This window comes from Zonotrichia albicollis, chromosome 4, assembly GCF_047830755.1.
Source record: "Zonotrichia albicollis isolate bZonAlb1 chromosome 4, bZonAlb1.hap1, whole genome shotgun sequence".
In the NCBI taxonomy this organism is placed as follows: Eukaryota; Metazoa; Chordata; class Aves; order Passeriformes; family Passerellidae; genus Zonotrichia; species Zonotrichia albicollis.
This window is the reverse complement of record NC_133822.1, coordinates 69,141,189-69,164,291: the sequence shown is the minus strand read 5'-3', so window position 1 is coordinate 69,164,291 and position 23,103 is coordinate 69,141,189. Positions and strand designations below refer to the sequence as shown.

Genomic DNA, 23,103 nt, shown 5'->3' with positions numbered 1-23,103 from the left:
TTTTGGGCTGATTGGTTGCTGGCATACAAGAAGTATCCAAATTATCTCAAATCTCTGAGCTGTAAATGTGACTGAATTTAGGTTTGGATGTACTCAAGACAGTGGTTTAGTGGTTTTTGTGGTTTAGTGTTGTTTGATGATATTGTGAATGTTTGTTGTTGGATTTTTTGGCTTTGTTTAGGGTTTTGTTTTGTTTTTAATTCTTCCCCCTTTTCCTGTTGGACCTAAATAAATGTTACTGTGTAGCTTGGTAAGGCAGCAGTGACTACAGTGGTTTGGGTGGTTGGGTACCCTAAATTCACTGTTACTTTTGACAGTACATTACTTTTCAGCTGAATTGTGACACTGACATTTCTGGAAGCAAAGTGTCTCTGAGATCCTGGCAGCACTTGTTATCCTGGCTCAGGGATACTAGGCTGCTGGGCTATGCACTCTTCAAAAAGACTTCCTTAAACTTTTGTGTTTTTTTAAATTTTTTTCATCTGAATTTACTTAGAGTGGTATTTGTTTAGCACATGTAAGCTCTGTTAAGCATTCAGTCATGCTGCAGAAAGTTGCTACAGGAAGTGTATTCCTTTTCCTGCTGCTGCCCTTGTTACATAATTAGTACCAGGCTCTGGTGAGCTTTACCCAGGCAGTGACTCAGCCACTCCTCACAGCTGGGAGCCCCAGAGCAGGAATGATGAGGCTGCTGAGTTTCATGCTAAAGCTATATTTTGGAGGGAAAAAACCTCCATAATTTGCAAAAGAAACACAGGATGTCATTCTCTTGCTTTGGTATGTAGAGTTGCTTTCTTCATGAATCCTTACCCTCAGAAGGATATGATTGCTGGCTTACTTGGCCTCCTGTATCCATCTAGTTGTAGACACTGATCTGGGCACACACCAAAAGACCTTTATTTTCCCTTTTCTCTTGAATTTGTGACCTCTGTGTTCTTTAAATGTTGTAATCATCAGGTACTATTGCCATAAATTTTTCAGAATAGTAATCTATACTAGTCTTCATTTTTGTAAGTGCTATTGATTGATGTGAAACACCACCAGTGAAATGAAGATGGTGTTTCATACTTCTGTGCATGAGATTTCTAGTCAAAAAAGCTAAAATATATTTTTTAATAGAAACCTTTAATTTACAAGAATCAAGTGCAGTCATTGTAAGAGAGACAGATTTAATACGCAATTTAAAGGCAGTACTGTCCTTAATTTGCTTTGTGGATATTGCACTTGGTATATAAATATGTGTGGAGCACAGCCATCAAATTGCAGACTGGTTGAACCCTCTGGTAAACTACAGTTTTAGTGATAAGGAGCAGCCATCCAAATCCATAGCCACAGATGGTTCTGCTTCCCTGAGTAAATGTTTTAGTTACAATTTCCCTTGATTGTGTATTTCTTTTGCTGGTTCAGAAGACATTTCTTTGATTCCTGATTGGCCTTTTGGAAATGTTAGGGTCCCAGACCACCTGGGGAAACCTGTTGTTCATGTCTGAACCAAGTGTTTGGGATATCCCTGCTGTTCTGCCAGCTGTGGGTGATGTCCACAAGTGCAGTGTAAGCAGACAAAAAGCTGGAAGTATACACAGGGCTTTCTAAGACTGAAAGTTACCTCTCAAATAAAAACTGAAATGACCTAGCACCTTCTGAAATTCCTTTTTTTCCTCTTATTTAGAGGTGATGAAGATTGTCAGGGATGATAGTTTCAGAGTTAATCCTTAAAGGAGAGGTGGCTAGTGAGTGACCTGTTTATTTCTGTGTATGTTCACATGTTCCATACAGCACAGTGACCAGAGCTTGAGCTAATGCCAGTCACACTGTAGTGCAGCTGAGTGCTGTGTTTCCTTCTGCAGCAGAAATACTTAGTTTTGCTTCAGGAATGACTTGTTCATGCTCCCTGATGGGGAAAGGCAGTTGCTTGGGGCTAATCAGCTACTTGGAGATCAGGTGATTGTGGTCCCTTTCAGCACCAGAGTGCGTTTGACCCTTTCAGCACCAAAGCATGTTTGACTCCTGATTGCTGTGACCCAGGTCTCTGTTCTGTCACTTCATTGCATGATACAGGTGTGCCTGCATTCCTGTATGGTATGAAATTAATTTGGAGTTTTACTTTTAGCAAGGTCTAACTCCTTCTTTGATTTCTTGCTCATAAACCACACATACTTCAAGTCTTGGCTCATAAGTTATACATTGCTGCATTTCCTTAGCTCTCATTTTATCTAAGATATTGTGTTATTTTTCTTCTACCTTTTTGAGACAGGTGACACATATAACAATAGGTGTTAAGAAAACCAAGGCAAGTAGCACAACAGAACAATTAAAAAAAAACTGTTTGCCTTTGGAAAAGGCACTTCTGTTTGGCTTTACTGAAACTGCACTTGGATCTGGAGGTGTGCCACTCCTGTGCTTGGCAGGCACGTGGAAGCCTATGTTAGTGCAGATTTTCCATCAGAGATGACCTTGTCTTGGGCTAGAAATAACCCAGGCCAGTCCAAACCCTGCAATACAGTTCCCCTTCTCTCTCTCTTAAAAGCCAAATTTTTCTCAAACATTGTGGATTTCTTTGCTCACTAGAGAGTAAATTAGTTCACCATAAAACCACACAAACAAGCTTTGTTTGAATGCTTGCATTCATGTTATCAAGAAGGATGCTGGAGATCTTCTGGAGGATCTGCTAGCCCTCCTGTGGGGGTGGTGTGAGGAAGGACACCTGCAGAGCAGTAGGAATTATGTGAGAACAAGCCTGGGTGTTTCCCCTCTGCATTTTCTTTTCCTAGCAAAAGTGCGGGGCTGTGCCTGCCAGTCTGGGGATGCCATCTATGTGGCACAGCCTGCTAGGCTGTTACAGAATTGCACAAGAGTTAATCTGAAATCACAGTGCTAAGCTGTGTCCTGGCCATGGTGGCTGCCTGGAGCTACAGCTGTTGTGCTTGGTTGAGGAACCAAGGCAAGCAGCAGCCTGTGGAACTGCCTCAGCCTGGCACTGGCAATGTCATTGCCAGCATGAACAGCTAATGGCTATGGGAGCTGACCAGACCCAGGCTACTGAAAAGGGTAATTGTTTCATGAAATTAAATTTGTGTGTAAAAATAAAACAAAATTATTAAAGAGGTAGAGTTTAGGCATATGGGAGAACTGGACAAATCTAATTATGGCAGTGGTATATTTCCTCAATTTAATTTTGTTCTGGTTTTCCATGTGTTGCTTTCTCATTAAATGCAAACTGGAAGTGACAGTTTGCGGCACTGGAACAAAATATTTTCTGCAGATGTTTTCAGTAGAATTTTTTTTTTGCTTGCATTACATTAGCTGTTGAAAATGTTATACCTCAGAGCCCATTTGGTAATTTAGTGGCTGGGTGTTTTTAACTTAAGGCTTAATGGTCATATTCAATAGCTACACATATTGAAGGGATACTAATACATTTTTATCAGTATCTTAATAGGACTTTGGCGTAAAATCTGGACCATGCAGATACTACTTAAGTTTTTGTCACTGTCCTTTCTGCAATTTTTTAAAATATCCTAAGCTGTTTCAGGAGATTTTATTTCTGGTATTGTCAATTGTACAGTTGCCATTGTATCGAAATGCATTTAGACACCAGGAAGTTTTCAGGTACATCAAGTAGGTAAGTGTTAGTGCATGTGCAGAACATCTGCCTCCCTTGTGCTTGCCAGGAAGTGTAAGTGTAGGCTGAGAACACCTGGGCTCTGGGCACGCACCTGCTGGCAGCTCTGGGCTCAGTCTGGGCCCTGGCAGCTTTAGAGGAGCAGTGATGGGAGCAGTGCCCAGTGTTGGGTAGGAGCGATGGAGCTGCAGTCCCAGCGAGGCAGGGCTGCTTGCCCTGGCTGGTGGCTGCCCTGTGCCTGCGCCCCTGGCACGGGGGGAAGCAGCTTCCTGGGCAGGGGGAAGGACTTGGCCATGTGCTGGGTGGGTCAGCTGCTGAGCTGTGTCTCGTGTGGTCACTGTAATCTGTAATTGCCCGCCCATTTTTCCATCTTGATAGCAGTACATGTAATACCAGTGATTGATACCATTAATGTGGAGTTAGGCCATTTCTGATGTCACTATTCAGAAATTCTCTGTAGGTGACAGTTGCTGGTACAAGGCTAAAGATTTGTTCCTGCACCCTTTTTGCTGTGTTAACACGAGATGAACCTGGAGTTTCTCATATGCTAGATCTTTTTGTGTCTATAAAGCTCATTGAGAGGTGCAGTTGAGTTGAGTGCATTCAAACATTATAGTTGTGGTCTCATTTGAAAGTGGTGCTAGTCACAGAGCAAGATTCCAGTGTGTGCAAGCAAAAATACTGAAAAGTTTATGCAAGCCTAAGTATTGGGTATCTTTGAGATGGAACCTGCTTAGCTTTCTTTACTCCCTGCTTGCTCTGAAGGGAATTTAATGGGAGTGATTGGATGAGTGTAAATTTAAGGGAGTAGTAAGGTAAGGGAATTCTGGTGCTGGAGTAAGAATTGGAAGCTGTTTTCTTCTGGTTTTGAGCAGTTTTTGTCTGTTTCCCAGTTCATATTGCCTGCTATGCTTCACTAAGTATTTCATTAGCTGTTTCTAGATTTAATGTTTCATATACCCACATGTGAGACTTAATTGTGTAAAATTTAATAGGCTTAGTGTAGTAAGAGAAGTATTGGAGAGCCTTGGGTTTACAGGTTAACTTGTTTCCTGCTCAGCCTAGCACGTGGCTTGAATTTATGCTTTTCTGAGCAAGGTGAAAACAGCCCTTTCCCCACTGAGCCTTTTTAATGAAAAAGAGCTTTACATGGGGCTTCAGAATAATCTTTTCTTTTCAACACAAAGCTTCTGGATAGTCATTGCAGTTTGAAAGATTAACCTATGATTTTTTTTTTCTGCTTTGCTCTCTGTAAAACAAGAATAATTTGATTCTTTGCCCTTTTTAGATCAGTCATAGAAGTTCTTATGTGCTTACTGCTGTTAGAGGTGCTGAGAAGGCGTATGGTAAACGCTTTGATTATTACCCTTTGTTAGAGCTTACAGTTCTTCTCATGGAAATGCAAATTGAAAAAATCTCTGGTCTTGTTTAGTATATGAAATAAGATTAAGGGGTGATGTGATCATAGATGATTAGAGATTGCTTGGGTAAAAGTAAATAATGGAGAGGTTTTTAAGTAAACAGGCACAGAGGTAGAAGTGTTTAGTAGTGAAAAGGGATGTGTGTGTATGTATATATATACATCTTTATATATGCATGTTGTTATTTATGTAAATAATATGTATTTATATTTCGATCACTGGGACAATTTTTCATCCCTAGAAGTAAATTTAGGATGCTTTCCAAAGAGATATTATGATATTATCTAGTTTAAACAGGAATCAATTCTGTAAAGTCTGATGTCTTGCATAACACAGGGTATTGGTCTGATGATGGCTGTAGTCCCTGAACTGTATTATCTGAGCCTGTTCCAGCTGACAATACTTTCAGCAGAGACATTGTGCCCCTGCTCTGCTGAGGGATTAGCTCCAGTACAATACAGTGCATTACTGTGCAACCGCTGGCTGGGTTAGCACTCCCTAATTTGACAACTTGTCCCATGTGCTGAGGCAGGAGAGATTTAGGGGATTAAGTTTCATGTGTGTGGCCTGGAGGTGCTGCAAAGTACACGTAAACAAGAACTGGGTGTGTTCATGCTTTGGAGAGGAGCAGAGGGAAGGATGGAAAGCAAAATGTTGTTTGGGAAGTTGCCACATCTAAGGAGATGTGATTGGAAATAGGTAGAAAACACCCGATTGTCTGCAATTAAGAGAGTAGCCTGAAAAACAGGTGGGGTAGGACCATGTAGAAGAAAAAATGGGTGAAGTCAAATTGGTCCTGGAGAAAAATCGCAGTGGCAGACTGCCAGACCACAGGCTGGGCAAGGAGAGGTGACCAGAATGAACTCTTTCACATTTTTAAAGTGTGGGCGCTGCCCGCTTTGCTGACTGAAGTGACCACATTAAGATGTGAGAGTGGAAAATGTTTGACTGTAAGCAGAAAGGAAAAAAATCACTTTCCCTATTCATGTGTGGGATGGAGAAGGAGGAGATGTTCCTATGGGCAGTGCTGGAACTGAATCTGACTTGTATGAGGACTTCTGTTTGATGGACCACACATTCGGAGCAAATAGTAAGACTTGAGAGAGTCTTGAAGTTTGGATGATGCACTCACATTGTTTGTAAGTGGCCAGAAATCAGGGTGAAAGGGAGGAATCTCTTGCTTACTCATTGAGGACTTTACACATTAACTTCATGGCAAACTGTTCTGGTTTGAAAGCAAAACCATTGAGACACTCCAAGTCAGAAATACAATTTATTAGGAAAAGGGAAAAACCCCAAATACATGCTATAATACAAAAGAGAAACCACTGACAGAGTCAGAAAACAGCCTAACACCCTGCTAGTTAAGGTGGTGGCAGAAGTCCAGATGAAATGGTATTGTTGAAGTGGTGCTCCTGTAGAAACCATCTGGTAGCTCTTGTCCTAGAAACCTCTTTCCAGAAACCTGTGGGTAAAGGCAGTCATTCCTCTGGGAATCCAGTGGAAAGACTGCTTCTTGTGTCCCAAATCCCAGATTATATCCAGGTGGGGATGCTTAGCTCCTCTCCCCTGGGTGGAGCATCTCACAATGGGCTGATATCATTCTATGAGTCATGCAGTGGGTCCTTTAAACAGAAATGGCTCCTGGAGGGAGTTATCCCTGAGTCATGTGGAAAAGGCTTTCATGGGCCCATTAACAGGAGGTAAGGAAAAAACCAGTGCCCCTCCTGTTTTCAGCAGCTCTTGAGGATGGGCATAGAATGCATCTTTATATTGTAACCTAGGACACAAATTTAGCAAGAGAGCTGTATAGATTTCAGAGCATGAAGTATCCCTTGAGGAGACCTCAGGTTGGGTAATGAAGGTCTCTTGTCTGCACATCTCTCTTGGGAGAAGTTGTCATTCAAACCTGATGCACTCATGATCTGTCTCTGTTACCTCTCAGCTCCATAGCAGAGTGGGACCAGTCTCAGAATGAGAAGGGAGTCTGTCTTTGGTGTGAAGCTTCCCTGCTGTGGCGAGTCTTGCTTTGTTTTTCCTTTGTGTTGCCTAAGCGCTGGTGAAATGCTGCTTTTTCCCCAGCACTGCCTTTAGATTTAGTGTAAGTTGGGGAGGAAGGACACCATCATCACTGCTGGATCTCTGAGTGTTGTGTTACAAGCAGGGGAAGTGGCTGAGCTGGTGAGAAGCTGCCAGCAGTGCCAGAGGTGCCCCTCAGCTGTGGGCTGGTTGTGCTGGGCTGGTGTGTGCAGCTTGCTGTTGAGCAGCAGCTCTGGGAGGAGCTGCCTGGCTGCAGGCAGGACTGGCCCTGGCCGGGAGGATTCTCATGGGAAGTCTCTGCTGGGCGACATCGAAACTGCTCTCCTTGCAGTCCTGTCATCACTGGAATAACTATCATGCAAATCATTGATATTTTAGGCATGCTGTTCCTTTTCGTGGTCAGTCAGCCTTCACTTAGTAGTAGAAAGGAGAAATTTATTCGGCACCTGTCATAATTGCATCAGTTTGCCAGTGTAGAAAATTAATTTTCTTTCAAGCGTAGAATAAAAACATATGAAGAAAAAACTTCTTAAAAAAACTCGTTGACTTCATTCTGCAAGTTGTTGCTAAAAGCCTTTTTGGAACTGGGGACAAGTTGTGCTTTTGGGATGCACTAAAGCTTGCTTGATGTTGAAAATGTGTTTCCCATCTAGATTTCTAGAAGAGATGTTCCCAGGCTGTTTTGCTCTGGAAGGCAATGAGAGATGCCTCTGGAGCTTTACAAGCCCTCAGAGTTCATTCTTGTAAGGGCAATTAATGGCCTCTGTGCTGGTGCACTGGATTAGTGAAAGAATAAGAGTGCTTAGTCTGAAAAAGGAGCATGCCCTCTGACTGACTTCACAGCAGCAGAAGAAAGCAGCAGGATAACCTACTGAGTAGGCATTTTCAAACTATTGTTTTAGACAGCAAGCTGCAGTGTTTTATTTGCTTGACCTTCCAGTTGTGTAGAATGCTTTTAGAAAAGGCATATGATTAATTTTTCTTTGAAGACTTACTCTACTTAGAAATAAAAGCTATTTTATTACCAAAATTTCCTTAATTTAGAAGGAAGTAAATGTATTACAAGCTTCTGTACATATTTATCAGATTTTGTGTTCAGTCAACACAGGTACAAGTGGATCAAGTTGGTTGTTATTGAAGGAGCTATGTAAATCCTGTATTACTTTTAGCATTCTTATTTCATTTAAAGAAAAAAAACCTCCTTATGATGTTGTTAGAGAGAAAATTTGACCTATATTATATACTTTGTGTCCTTAAATGCAAATACTAGTTGTAGAATATTTATGCCTGTTTTGCACATCATATAATCTTTTCTTTAATGATATTTTTCAAAGGTTTACTTAATTTTCACTTTACACAAGAGGGTAAGCTGACAAGGGTGGTACCTCCTGATCATTAATGAAGTTTCTATACAGGAATTAATGTGAGCAAACCTTGCAGATCAATTAAGGTTAATCTCCAGTGTCACATGTGGGATATAATGAAACCCTCAAAATGAAAAATCTGAAAAATACTCTTGAGAGCAGTGCACATCCCTCAATAAAAAATTCAGAATCTGCAATAAAGAGTAGATACATCATGCTTTGTGAGATTTTTTTGGTATCTTTTTTTCAAGCAGGGTAATTTCTAACTTTATCTAACATGTGCATAATTAGTCTGCAGCAGTCCACGCGTTTGTTGGAGGCAAGCTCTCTCTGTATCAGCAGGTGTTGGCACAGTTCCAGTGGATCAGCAGGTAGCTTTGGGCCCTTATGCTCCCATTAGAATTTGGAACAAGTTTTGTGTGTTTGGAGTCAAGCATTTTGGCTTTGTTTCTTTTGAAGGGGGTGTAAATTGTGCACACCCAAACTGCTCTGCGATCCAAACCAACATGTGATACCTGAAAATGTTGGGGAATTTGCTTCAAGGCAGCACAGCTACTCTAAACAGAGCACTAATGTCCCTTAAAACATGGAATATGAGATGAATATGTGCCTTTTAGTGTACTCTGTGCCTGCAGATCTTTGAGACTGTGTAACTGAAAATAGCCACACCGAAACTTTATATAATTGCAGGATCTGTATAAAATATTCCATGTTTCTGTTTGTATGTAGCTGTACTGCATCTTTTTATCATTCCTGTTATCCTTCTTTGTCACATCTTTTAAGCTGCACATGTTTTGGTGTGGGCTTTGTGTGTTTGGGTTTGGTTTGGGTTGGTTTTTTTTTGTGCTGCTTTGGGAACTTGGAAATATCTTTTAAAAAAGGTAGCTTTGTAAGCAAATTATTAGTTACTTACAGCTAAGAACAGTGTGTTAAGTGAGCCAGAGATTTTCTTCTTGATAGTTAATCATTAAACCCATGGAATCACAAGCTTCTGCAGTCCTTATTAGTTGTGAGGCCAGTACATGAATTCAATCTTGATGAGGCTGCAAGAGTGTTAAGAATGCAGGAGGAATCAATAAAATGATAGAATATAAGAAGTTCAAGCTATATTCTACAAGGTATTTTGTAAAATAAGAAACTGACCAAACTGAAATAAAAGCTGAAATTTGCCTTAGAGGGGAATAATGGGGAATGAGACACTCTTACCTTAGAACTTGTTAAATATTGTTCTTTTCCTGTTGTCTGAAGGTATACTTCACTGAAACCAAACATTTCACAGGAGTGTTCTGACTGTACAAGTTCCTTTTCTGACAAAAGCAAAGAAGCAATCTAGCCTTTTCCTTGCTGCCATTGTTCTTGCAGCAAGGAGGCTTTCATTTAAGATAATACCATGGAGTATTCTGAGTTAATAGGGACCCATAAGGATCTTCAAGTCCAACTCTTGAGTGGAAAGCCCATACAGGAACTGAACCCACAGTCTTGGCATCACTAGCACCAGGCTCTAACCAGCTGAGCTGGGTGTTGGTGGGTCCTTGCTCCCAAATTGCTATTTAAACTACCTTGTATTTTTTTTCCACATTTAACTTCCTTGTAAAAAAAGCAAAATGACTGTTTTTACAATGAAAGCATGCAGAAGTTTGACAAAACTGGAAAGCTTGATTTCCAAGTCTGAACCAACATAGAAAAGTTGAAACATACAGAAACATTTGGAGTTCTAGGCAGGTCATCAGCTTGAAGTAGGAACCTTCAGAAAAAATGGTGTCATTTGCATGAGCAGTTTAATGTCTGGGGTTCTGATACAGTCAGTACTATTGCTCAGAAAACCAAAATGTTTCTGGTTTCTGAAGAAAAATTCACCCTTCTCAGTCATTAAGTAATTCTCAGATCCCTTATTTATATTGTATACTTCTCTGTTTTTGATGATGAGAATTTCTGATAGTTCTTTTTATCTCTTCCAAAACAGAATTAGACCACAGTTAGCCAAAGAGAAGATTGAAGGATGCCATATCTGTACATCTGTCACACCTGGTGAACCTCAAGTGTTCTTGGGAAAAGATAAGGCCTTCACTTTTGATTATGTCTTTAACATTGACTCACAGCAAGAAGAGATCTATGTACAGTGCATAGAAAAGCTGATTGAAGGTTGCTTTGAAGGCTATAATGCCACTGTCTTTGCTTATGGCCAGGTAAGCTTCACAATTTTATTTTATACCATTTATTTTGAAATAAAGAGTTTTTTGAAACTGATTTTTCTCTTAGATTTCTAAATGCATTAATCTGGTTTTAGCATCTTGGGTTTATTTTCAATGAGTTACCCACTAGGAGAGTGTTGAGTTTATATAAATTCTGCTAAGACTGGCAGTTGAAACACAGAATATATATAGGTCACAGATCTGAATTTAACTGTAATACTGAAAATAGTATCAGTCCATATAATTCCCGAATTCACCTCAATGCAGCAATACAAATTATTGATCTACTCACTTGCACTATAGAGATAGGTTGTACTGAGATTTTTCTCTGAGCAACTTTTCAACCCACTGCATTTTTAGAGACTTTTGGGAATAGGAGCTTTTTAAAAATAGATCCTGGAGAACTTCAGGCCACATTGTGTGCTTGTGGGCAAATTGTAGAGATCAGATTCCAAAGTCAGAGAACTTTTCATCAAGAACACACCCTCTTAGCACACTGGGCATAGTCAAAGCTGAGCACAATGCAGACAGTGTGTGTTACTGTCTTCCAAATATTCCTTTACAAGTTGACTGCATAAAATATGGTCTGGGATGCTGAATTTCACCTGTTAGGTGTTGTATCTCAAGTTAGCCAGGTGAAGTCTATTCCTAGTCAAACAAAGCAGTTTGCAGATCCAGTTTAGCAGATTATGTTCAGCTGTGTGATCCTATCTTTGTCTTAGACTTGACCCACTAATTAAGTGAAAACACTACACTACCTTGACTTCTATTGGACTTCACATTTAATTAAATTATCTTCCTAGTGAAGACAGAGCTTGTATTCTTTAGAATAAAGTGAGAACAATGGGAATATAATACCTGAGATATTCAGACATCTTAATTAAGGGAGTCATTTGATCTACCTCAGTAAAGAATTGCAAATGCTGCTTTTACCTTCAAAATACATGTTTCAATTAACAGCCTTGGTTGGAAACATTAACTCATCTTTTGACCTAGGTAGAGAAGACAGCTCAAGGCTAATGTGAACTGGGTAGGGAGAGTTTCTAGGGGAAGGGTTATGAAAGATTGAACTGCTCTCTGCCTTCTTGTATGTGATCTCTGGATAAACAGTTGAGTTTGTCCAAATTCTGCTATTTATCCATATTTCAAAGTGACCTGTTGTTGTGTGTGTTAGTACTGTAAAGATGGCAGGTTGATGTGAACATTAGTGTGCACAAACTGTATTTCTGTGATGATTTGGTACTATTAACATGTTCTAGTGACTACTCCTTCTACTCCTTTTTCAAAATAGACAGGTGCTGGCAAAACCTACACCATGGGCACTGGATTTGATGTGAACATAACAGAAGAGGAGCAAGGCATTATATCACGTGCAGTTAAGCACCTTTTCAGGTGTATTGAAGAAAAAAAGCAAGGTGCTATTAAGCAAGGACTTCCACCTCCAGATTTTAAAGTGAATGCACAGTTCTTAGAGGTAAATATGATCCACATTTGTGGGTGTAACTTTATGTGGATTTTTTGGTAGTTTTGTTTTGGTTTTGGGGTTTTTTTTAAGAAAACCAATTAAATATTTTTTCTTGTTGCTTCTTTTAAATTTTCTTTTCTCCCAGCATGTTTTGAATTAATATACAAGATTTCAAAAGGAAAATTGATAGGATTTGCTTCAGCTCTTCAATTTATGGAAAAGTCTTTTTTTATCTTACTCCAATTATTTTACTACTTCCCTTCATAGTACTATTTTGAAGTAGAAATATTTGTTTGTCATCATTTATCCCTTTCTGATTGTAGGTCCTGTAGGTAATTCTTGACAAACCTTTAAAACAAGAAATTATAAAAGCCCCTCTAATTGTATTTTGTGGCTTCGAGTAGTGACCATGCTTTGTCTGCTTTTGTCACTTTGCTGTAGATTTCTTTAGCTTTCAAAACCTGTTCAGAAGACTTTCTTTCACTAAAGAAGAAACCTAGCATGAAAATACTTCTTTTTGCAATTCCCACTGGTTTAGGATTGGGCTTCAGTGTCATGGTTCCCTTCTTTCTTAGATCCAGAGGAAAAAAAAAAATACAAAAACCCTGATCAGTACTGTGGCAGAACTGCTCCCCTTGTGCTTTCTTGTAGACACAGGTACTGGTAAGGGGCCATAACATTTGTGATCTTTCTGATCACAGCTGCAGCTTTATGCCTTGTAGGGTTTATGCTGTGCCTCCTGGCTCTGGAACTGCTCTTTAAATTGATTGATTTGGGTGTAATGTATTTACATTTACTACCAACCTGCAAAATCTGATACTTTAGGCACACAGAGAGTCAGAATCAATTTTAGGAAGAGCAGGTGTAAATTTGTTTTGCTTACTTCAGTATGTACAACTTTATCTACTTGGGGGTAGAAACCCCCACTTCAGTATTACCCTGAGAAAAGCTGTTAGTTTACTTCAGGAGCAATAAAACCAAGTCCTTTAGTCACTAACAAGCTGGCATTGGTTTTGTATCAGACTAGGCTTGTTGTTGCTACCCTGATGCAGAACCTTTTGTTGCTCTGGCTAATATTTGCCCAGAGAGAGTTGGCTTGAGCCTGTACTGTGGGAATGCTCCACTCTGTGCACCAGGGAGCTGCAGCTTTGCTTAGGCAGCTGCAACATGAGTAGCATAAGGAGCAGTAACCAGTGTGGTTTCTGAATTTATTGTGTTTTTTGACATAACATTACAAATGTGATTGAGTCCCAAAACACAGGGCAGTGATTAAATGTTACAGTGAGAATGATATGAAGAATGGCAGCCATTGCAGTGTATTTCACCTGAACTGTACATACTGAAACCTGTCTTGTTTATCTATTTAGAGAAAGGTTAAATTATGTATATAATAATTTGTCCCTTAAAAAAAAGTCATTTTAGTTGGTAGATTTTTTTTCTTTTACTAAGACTTGTCCAGAAGGAACTTTTTTCAGATTAGTTTGATATTATGCACTATTCTTGTGTCAAAAAGTATCCTCTTCCTCCCATCCTGTCTACCATTAGAGCTGGATTGCATAAACAATAATTTAGTAGTTGAGCAAGTTTAAGCAAGATTGTATTTTTGGAATAACTTTGAAGTCTTACAGCTGGATAACTGTTGGGAACAGTGACTTCTGTTTGCTACTTTCTTGCCTTTCTTTAGTTGGCTGCAGTCTGCCTCCCTTAACTCTTTGCTTTCCTGCTTTTTCAAAAGACAGGCATATGCAGTCCCATCCAATTGCAGGTGTGTTATCAGGATCTGCTCCAAATTGTGGCATCAGTTTGTTTGAATTTATGAAGGTAAAACATTAGTAAGAAGATTCCTACATAGACTATCTATGCCTAATAATTAAATATAATTCCTTTTTTACTGTGTAAAGGATTAAAAGCATCACATTCACAAATGCTGTTTTTTTTCTTCTCAGGAATGACTTTTTGCTTTTGAGAAGAGAAAGCCACTTACTTTCAATACTATAAGAAAGTACCTTGTGTGAATACAGATCTGTTGTAGTGGTTCTTTGACTGTTGCCTAGGGATTTAATCAGGAATTGAATTAGTCCTGGCTGAGCTTTGCTGACATGAATTAGTATAACTAAATTAGAGACACTTGATATGTTCCAGGGTACACAGGCAGAGACTTCAGCCATGAAATTCAGTGGGATAGTGTTTTTTCTGGGTGGGTTGTCTGTGTTTTTCCCCCTGATATCTTCAATTCAATCTAAACACTGCATAAAGTTGAGGATATTCTTATGGAGTACAAAAGCCCTGCTTAAGAAGCCATGCCATAGTATTTTTGGACTGATGCTTGGTGTCTTTAAGAAGCAGCTTGCACAAAAACTAATATTATATGTCAAATTCCTTCCTGCTCAGGAAGAATTTATGTAAATGAGAGCCGTAGAAATTTGAAGGTGTGAGAGAGGAGATGAGGAAAGGTGCAATGGCAGGGAGAGCAAGTGGAGTGAGTTGGAAGTGTTTGGAGCAGGGTGCAGCCAACTGAATCCACAAAAGAAAAGCCCAAGGTTAAATCTGAAGACAGCAGGTGCCTGGCACTCTTGTTCTGATGGCACCAAATTCCTCCTCTTCCCTGGTCCCACCAAAGAATTTTATCTCAGATCTGGCAATGTGAAAGAATTTACTGCATCTTTGGGTGGCATGATAGGAAGTCACCTTAATTTGCAGGTGCTCTGTCACCTATTGTCCTTGTAAGTTTCATGTCCTTTTCACATGTTTCACATCTTTTAGGAGCTGAGAGATTTGGATTTTTACAACTTTTGGTATGTGCCATGCACAGATTTGTTTGCCATTGGAGGAATTCCTCCAAAAATGATGGTTTTTGCTTTTGTCTTCTCCTCAGCTTTACAATGAAGAAATTCTTGATCTGTTTGATACCACACGTGATATTGATGCAAAGAATAAAAAATCAAATATTAAAATACATGAAGATTCAGCAGGAGGAATTTATACAGTGGGCGTTACAACCCGAACTGTGAATGGAGAATCTGAGGTGATAACTGGAAATAAATTACACTGTAACATGCCAAGTAGATTCTAAAAATGTCTCTATGCTTTGATTCCTGTTTAAAAATAGAGGTGATGCTAGCTTATATCTGTCTCCTGGGCAATTAAAGTGTAAAAGCTAGCTAAAGTTTTTATTTTCTTAATTCTTTTTAGCCTTTAATCTGATATATTTGATACTAAGTGCATATCACTTTCATTTAAAGCTGGGAACATACTTTTGTTCATAATATAGTTCTGCTGGGAGAATTTTGACATATATGTAAATCTGATCTTCCAAATCTTATGTATATTATTTTTTCTTTGAGAGGAAATCTTTGCATTTGGCTGATGTGAAATAAACTGCTATTCATGTACACTGTAAATCTGAATACAAATGTTATTGTACTTTTTTTTTTGTACAGCTGAATGAAGATAGGTATGTTACTCCTAGGGTACACTTAAGAGGGGAATATGAAGATTTAAGTATTTTACAGAAATCACAAAAAATACTTTTAGTTTGCTTATTTAACGATCTTTGTCCTTTTGGGTTTTTTTTGTTTGTTTGCATATAGGAACTGCATGCATAGCAAAGAGAGAAATTTTAGCCCTAGAACATTTTTCCTTTAACCAGCAAGGGATGCAATGTGCTTGTTGCCTGTTTTCTAGATGATGCAGTGCTTGAAGCTGGGAGCTTTGTCCCGAACCACTGCCAGCACTCAGATGAACGTTCAGAGCTCACGGTCCCACGCCATCTTCACCATACACTTGTGTCAGACCAGGGTCTGCCCCGCGTTCAACGCCGTACGTAAACTTCTCTTTAGTAGCCATTTCTCAAAATGAGGATAGTTTTGGCAGCCACTGCTATTTGAATTGGACTTAGTAAGGATGCTGTAGTCATCATAATGCTTGATGAATTTGCTAAGCATTATAATAATTTGATTTAATCTGTGCATATGTAACCATCCTCTAGCCAGAGGCAACCATAAATTGCAGACTCCTACAGGAACCTACCTATTCTCCCCTAACGTTTTCTTCAGTATTTTGTTGCGACATACACAAGTGAGAAAGTTAAAATATAATTTGTCTTTAATTGGGAAATCACATTTAAGTGTCTTAGAAGTTAGTGGGCTTAAACTTGCAGTCAGCTAACTGAAACTGCTTGGATATTTCAGATTAATTGTTGATATCCAATAAGGTGCAAGTAGAAAAGCATTAAATCCTGAAGCTCAGTGTATATATTTGTATATATTTTATACTATATATTATAGTGTATATATTGTATATATTTTATACTATATGTTCTAGTGTATATATTTTAAATAGCTATGTATTTGGGGTGCAGGTATTTCGTTAAATCTATACACCTGAAATTCAAACTATGAATGAACATGGAGCTGTTCTGTAGAATATTCTGTGTGTGACTGATGCAGAATATTCAGCTGTTAGTTGCTGTTGAGTGTATGTTGTAAAGAAGAAACGTTGTCTGAAGAAATCCACATTACTGAAAACTACAATACCTTCAGGGGGACTTAACTTGAATGTTCTAAAGGTCTTTTGCATATAATTTTTAAATATTGCGTACTATCTGACTAGCATCCGACCCATAGTTATCACATTTTTAAGCATGTGGAACAGTGAATTGGATTTGCAGTGCTTTTTGGGGGATTGCTTTTATTTTTTAATAGTACAAATAATCATTTACAGGCAAAATAAGTGTTCCTTCCTGATCCTTTGTGACATGTAGACCTGCTTTGTACACCTGCTAAAAACACTTCTTTCTGCTTTCCATGCTGAAACTGTGGATTTGGTGGTGTGGTCAGCTGTCTTCATTTGGGAGGGATTGGCATCACACTCCAAGCCCGCACAGGGCACTTCAGTCACTGCATGGTGACGCTGGCTACTCGGAAATTTTTGTTGCAAACTGTCTACTGGAGAGTGAGATGTCCTCTGGGGGCCTGTGTCCTGCAGGCCTTTGGCACAGCAGTCCCCCTGTGCTGGTGCACTTGCAGCCTTCCCTGCCAGCTGAGCTGCCCCAGGGGACTGTTGCCTGGCTCTGCCTGTGTTTTCACAGAGGCTTGTGCTAGAGGAGGAGGTGGCCATCTTCTGCCTTATGTCAAACTGTTTTGTTTCAGCTTTTCTTGGGAGATGCGCACAAGATAATCTGACTGTGGAGCTGGGCATTTCTAAACCCTTAATTTTTTAAGACAACGCCCTCTTCTTTCCCTGTATTGTTTAGGAGAGTAGAGGATAGACCTGACACTGTCCTCTGAACGCTCTTGGAATCTAAATTAATACAGGCTATTATTGGGTGGCCAGGAGAGATGTAGCTCAAGTTTCTGCAGACAACAGTTTTGGGAGACCTTTGTTGCTAGGGCAACGTGGTTCCTCCTTCTCGGGTGACAGCCGTGGCCGTGCCCCCTCTGTGCGGTGGCCCGTGCCCAGGGCTGGCAGGCAGCCAGGGCTGCAGTGCTCAGACTGCTCCTGCGGCTCTCTGCACACCAGCCAGGCTTCTGGGAAGGTTCTGGATGTGCATTTCACTTGCTAAATGAGGGAGAGTGAGGGGATGCATTAATCATGGCTCTGAGGGCTGGGAATAAGAGTGTGCCCCCCAGAGTGTAAACATCAAAATAGTAGAAATAATGATTGCTGCTCTTGTGGAAGTGGCACAGTTCCCATTCTCTTCTGTTACTGCTACAAAAGGATGCATGAAATATTTAACTGCCATCAGAAGGGTTTGGTCTGCAGAGACCTGCATTACCCTTTGCGAAGGGTACTGTGGGCTGGCTGGCCAAGGACATAAAGGTCACCACAGAATACCTGAGGGTCTGTGTTTGGCCTTTTCATTAAGTTTGGGCTTGTTGGTTTGTTTGTTTTTGTTTTTTAAGGCTTTTCTGGGTTACCTATGCTTAATGTGATTAGAAGTTCTTAATAAAGCTTGTAGTTTGGGCTGTGAGAGTTTGTTATGAATCCAGTATACACTTGATGCATGCTCATTATCTGATACCATGCCAAGCTAGTAGAAATTGCCCTGCAATGGGTGTCTTACCAGTAAGGTCAAGAAGTGAGTGATTTAAAGACTTTTCTAACTGGGTTACTTTCCTGACAATAAATTTAACTACACTTGTAGTAAAATAAAAGTCTACGGTAGAACGAAACTAATTGACAGAAAAAATGTTTGGGATCGTCTAATGAAAAAGGATAATTTTCCTCCTGTGCTTTGGGATGTAAAATGGAAGGAGGCTGAGACTGTGGTACCTGCTCCAGGGCAGTGTGTTCCTGGGCAGACTCCCTGCACTGACAGAGGCTTGCAGCAAGTGCCAGTCATTACCTGGGGGAGCAAGGTGGAAGGGAGAAAGAAACCTCTTCATTTTCTCTTGTTCCCTCCACTGTTCTTATTTTCTGAGAAAGTCAGAACTGCTTGTGGAATACTGACTGCTAGGAGAAATGGTTTCCAGCAATGATTCCTAATGAAAGTTGAAGAATCATCCCACAGGGAGGCTGGTGATGGGGTTTAGAGAGGTATAAAATCAAAATATCTTTTAGCTATTTGGAAGGTTTATAAACTAGCTGGTTCTGGTGATTTTGTGGGATAATAATGTAATTAAAATTAGTTTTTTGTTTGTTTGTTTGTTTGTTTTAAATCAGTTTCCTTTGACAATCGATTCAAGGGTGCATTTTACAAGAGATACAAATTTGTTGCTCATCTTGCTGGAGACTTGTATATTTTAATACATCTTTCCCCTCATTTCTTCATCAAGAAGCAATGGTGGCTTGTACTTACAATAATTTATAATCACATGCATCTAGAACTAGGTCTTCAAGAACGATATGTTAGTACATATGATTAAAATGGAGATAGTATGTTTCAAAATACTGTTGTTATAAAAGAAAGAATAAGGAGATGGTCATAGTAAAGAGGTAGTTTTGTAAAGAATTGTTGATTGAACTTTGCAAATATTAATGTGAAAGATCTCACCAAGCCTTCTGGGTTCTTCTTTTCTTCAGGATAATGCCACTGATAACAGGATAATATCTGAGTCTTCTGAGATGAATGAATATGAAACTCTTACTGCCAAGTTTCACTTTGTTGATCTGGCGGGATCTGAAAGGTTAAAGCGAACAGGAGCTACAGGAGAAAGGGCAAAGGAAGGCATTTCCATCAACTGTGGACTAGTAAGATTATACAACTATACAATATAATGTAAAACAAACCCAGGCCAAACACTTAGAAATGAAATTTATAGCTTATAGCTTATTTTTTTTTGTCTGTGTACTGGCTATTTTTTAATTAACTGTATTAAATGAAGTAATTTTTAAATTAACTGTATTTAATGTTTTTGTTAATGCTGAACTGCACTGAAAAGTAGAGCTGGTGATTTTCAGTGGAGATTATAGTTTCATGTCTTTGTTTTGTGCACCATGGCTATGTGGAGGCTCTTTTAAAGTCTTTTAACTGTTTTAAAAAATACACAAAAATACTTGTCTGTCCTATATGTGAAAACATGTCTTGTTTTTTCTGGGCTATTGAGTTGTACCAGTTTTCTGGGATATTGTTCAATTAGAATTTTCTCAATGATTCTCTTGCCATCATGACATTGGTTATTTTCTGTAGTTCTTCTGGTTATATTATATGGAAGAGAAAGAATATTCAGTTCAATTTTATCATTGATATAAGCACAAAGCCAGCAGGATTTGGGGGATCTAGAGGACATAGTTGTGTCCTAAGAAAGAACACATAAAGTGCATGAAGGTGGAAATCAGTGTGATTGTAACCAATATAAGATCACAAAACTTCTATTTGCAGTGAAGTCCAGCCATCTGTTTTGTGGAACAGATTGAAAGTGCTTTAAATCCTTCAAAGCAAGCAGGGTGTGTGCAGTTCTTCATCTGCTGGTGTCAGCTGCAGCATTTCCAAAGCAAGAACTTGCAGTACAGGGCGCCACCTAAAGCAAAATCCTTCAGTTTGACTGATGTGTGTGTTTTTCCACATAAAAATAATTTCACAGCCAAATGTTTGATTGTTTATAAACAAGCATTAGATCCTTCTAGTAATGGAACAGGATAGCCATTGACTACAAGCCTTTAATTTCAAGTCTTAAATGCTCAAATCATTATCAGACATTTTTTGCTTTATAACTGTAGAGGTACTAAATTCTAAGGGTTTTTTTTTAAATATGGGTCATATGCCCCATATTTTATTCTAAATGTAGCATAAAGCAGATAGATAAAATTAATTTTAAAGAAATTATAGCTACTGTTAGAGGTAGGGATCGACTTTGTCATCTAAAGCAAATATTTGTTCTATTAAGTAGTACCAACATTAGTTAGTGACTGACATGAGATATTAGTACTGCATGTGAATTGTGCTAAGCACTTTGGCACTTCCAGGTACCAGACTGTAAGTCATCCGATGCACTGTTGATAACACAAAAATTTCTAAATGAAAAATACAGAAATCTTCAGAAATACTTTTATGCTAACTGTCATGAGTATATTAATTTTCTCACAATATGCTGACTCCAGTTTGTAGGTGTTTTAATGTAAAGCTACACAGGAGCTGATTCTGACTTGTGTGTTATGTGATTTGGTGTTTTATAGCTGGCACTTGGCAATGTAATTAGTGCACTGGGAGATAAAAGCAAGAAGGCAACACATGTACCATACAGAGACTCAAAGCTTACAAGATTGCTTCAAGACTCTCTTGGGGGAAACAGGTATGAAAATTGGAACATTTCATGTATTTCATTGTGAATGAGCATGAATGAGAACATAATCTGCAGAATGTAAAATGAACATTAAATGACAATAAAAGTCTTGTTGGAGGAAGATTCTGGAGATAAATTGTCATGCAAATATTGCTGTCAAGGGAAGGTTTTAAAGAGGATCTTTGCGTTGTTCTTTTCAGTGCTATTGTTATTTTACTAGCCATGAAGCTTCAGGTTACTTAGAAGTTACCATTTTCAGGCAAGTTCTTCCCATGAAAATATCTGTAGATTGTAGATAGTACAAATTGTAGGTTTTATTTACAGCATATTTTAAAGCTGTGATGAGTTTCTTCTTTAGAGGTTGTTTTTTTGTTGTTGTTGTTGCTTTGTTTTTTAAATGTCAGTGAATTGTTTGCTCTGACTGCCATGCACAGGAGCTTGGAGTCAGTTTACCACCCACAGTCACTCCATCTTTTTAGAGATTATGTATCTCAGCCTATGATGCATCTGTTCAGTTACCTGGTGCAGGATTGCAGCCTAATAAAAACAAAGTAGTGTTTCACCAGTTTGTATGAATCCATTTGTATACATTCTGAACATACAGTGAAGGGAAGCTTTGACCTCTGAAGGCTTTATATAAGGAAACATTAACAAATTTATTAAAATAAGTCAGATTTTGTATTTGTAATGCTAACATGTACAAATATAAGAGAGACCACAGCTGAGTATATTTTACTAAGGTAATACTCTTGTTCTTGATCCAATATGCCTGGCTCCTGTGTCTGAGAGAGTAGGAAGTTTTACCCCAAAGGAGTAGGGAGAAGTGGAAGAAAATTCTCAAACTGTTGTGATGCTCTTCAGAGAGATATAGGTTTAGTAACAAGCTGAAGCACTGCAGTGTGAGGGAGAGCCAAAAAAACAAGTAAAATAAGGGCTAGAAATAAGGGCAAAAGGGAGGAAGAAATTCAAGAATTACAAACAAATCAGCAGAAATCAAACAGCATAGCTCTGCTAAGCTCTTTCTGTAAATAAATGCAAAAACCACTTCATTAATTTTTATCAAATACACCAGCTACTGAGCATGTTTAAAAAAAAAATCTAAAATCGGCCTTTTGTAGAAATACTATTTTGACTCTGAAATATGTTCGCGTCTGACAGCTCTGCAGCTCCCCCTCCCTGTGTTCCTCGGGAGCAGTCCCGGAGTTTATTTGTGTGCGATGGGGGCGGCGGCCGAGCCCTGCACAGACACTCCCTCCCTGCCTGGGAGAGAATCACAAGGGAGAAAAGTCAGGGTGTGACATAAGGACACATGGTTAGCTAAAGCAAAGTCACATATGCAAGCAAAGCAAAGGAAAAATTCATTTCCCATGGGCTGGCAGGTGTTCAGCCATTCCCAGGAAAGCAGGGCTCCATCATGCCTCACAGTGCTTGGGAAGACAAGCCCTGTCACTCTGAGTATCCCCCCATTTGTCTCAGTGCCCCAGTTTCATATGCTGAGCACGATTCCATATGGGATGGAATATCCCTGGGTCAGGTGGGCTCAGCTGTCCGGGCTGTGTCCCCTCCCAGCCCCTTGTGCACCCACTGGGGCAGCCTGAGGAGCAGAAAAGGCCCTGGCTCTGTGTAAGCCCTGCTCAGCAGCAGCTCAAACATATCTGCATCATGGACCCATAGTAGGTGTTTCCAGCACAAATCCAAACCAGCTGCTGTGAATAAAGTTAACTCTATCCCAGCCAAAACCAGCACAAATGTACAGATAGGAAATGCTGCCCCAGAATGTTTTAATGATACTTGTATGTATTCTTTCTGTATTATTCTCTGATTGATGAGAATTGTGTGGATGCTTTCCTTCCCCCCAGTTTTTTTGTGACATATATGCTGTGACATCTCAAATCAGCACGTTGCTGTTAAGGAAGATTTTTTTTCATATATATTTATATATAAAATCCTCACTTTTTTATGGGTTTCTTGTCTGGGCTTTGGCAATCAAAATGCGTTGGAAAGCTAAATTTTAGCAAATATTGCATTTTTTTTTCTTCAGGACAATCAGATTTAGATTTCTTTATGCCTTTTCTGTAGCCCTCCAACTTCCACTCTAGGTATAACCATCCACATTATTGTTTCTCTCTTAACAAATACTTACAGAAATTTACTAGTAAGGATTTGGATTAGGTTGTAGTAAATCCTGAGTTAACAGTGATGAAAACATTGTATCACTGTACTATTCTCACAATAATCCTTATTTTAAGTATAATGCTGTAACAGTTCTGAAGTAG

The 23,103-nt window shown here is 39.3% G+C and overlaps 1 protein-coding gene across 9 annotated transcripts in view; it reads left to right on the top strand.

The window, feature by feature from the left end:
• Positions 1 to 23,103, top strand: part of KIF21A (kinesin family member 21A) — an 88,214-nt gene that overhangs the window by 20,321 nt on the left and 44,790 nt on the right. For all 9 annotated transcript variants that reach the window (XM_074540026.1, XM_074540029.1, XM_074540030.1 and 6 more), the window contains exons 2-7: positions 10,411 to 10,633; positions 11,931 to 12,113; positions 14,980 to 15,129; positions 15,789 to 15,923; positions 19,128 to 19,295; positions 20,721 to 20,836. In XM_074540026.1, coding sequence (XP_074396127.1) covers positions 10,411 to 10,633; positions 11,931 to 12,113; positions 14,980 to 15,129; positions 15,789 to 15,923; positions 19,128 to 19,295; positions 20,721 to 20,836 — 975 coding nt within the window. The remainder of the gene's footprint in view (positions 1 to 10,410; positions 10,634 to 11,930; positions 12,114 to 14,979; positions 15,130 to 15,788; positions 15,924 to 19,127; positions 19,296 to 20,720; positions 20,837 to 23,103) is intronic.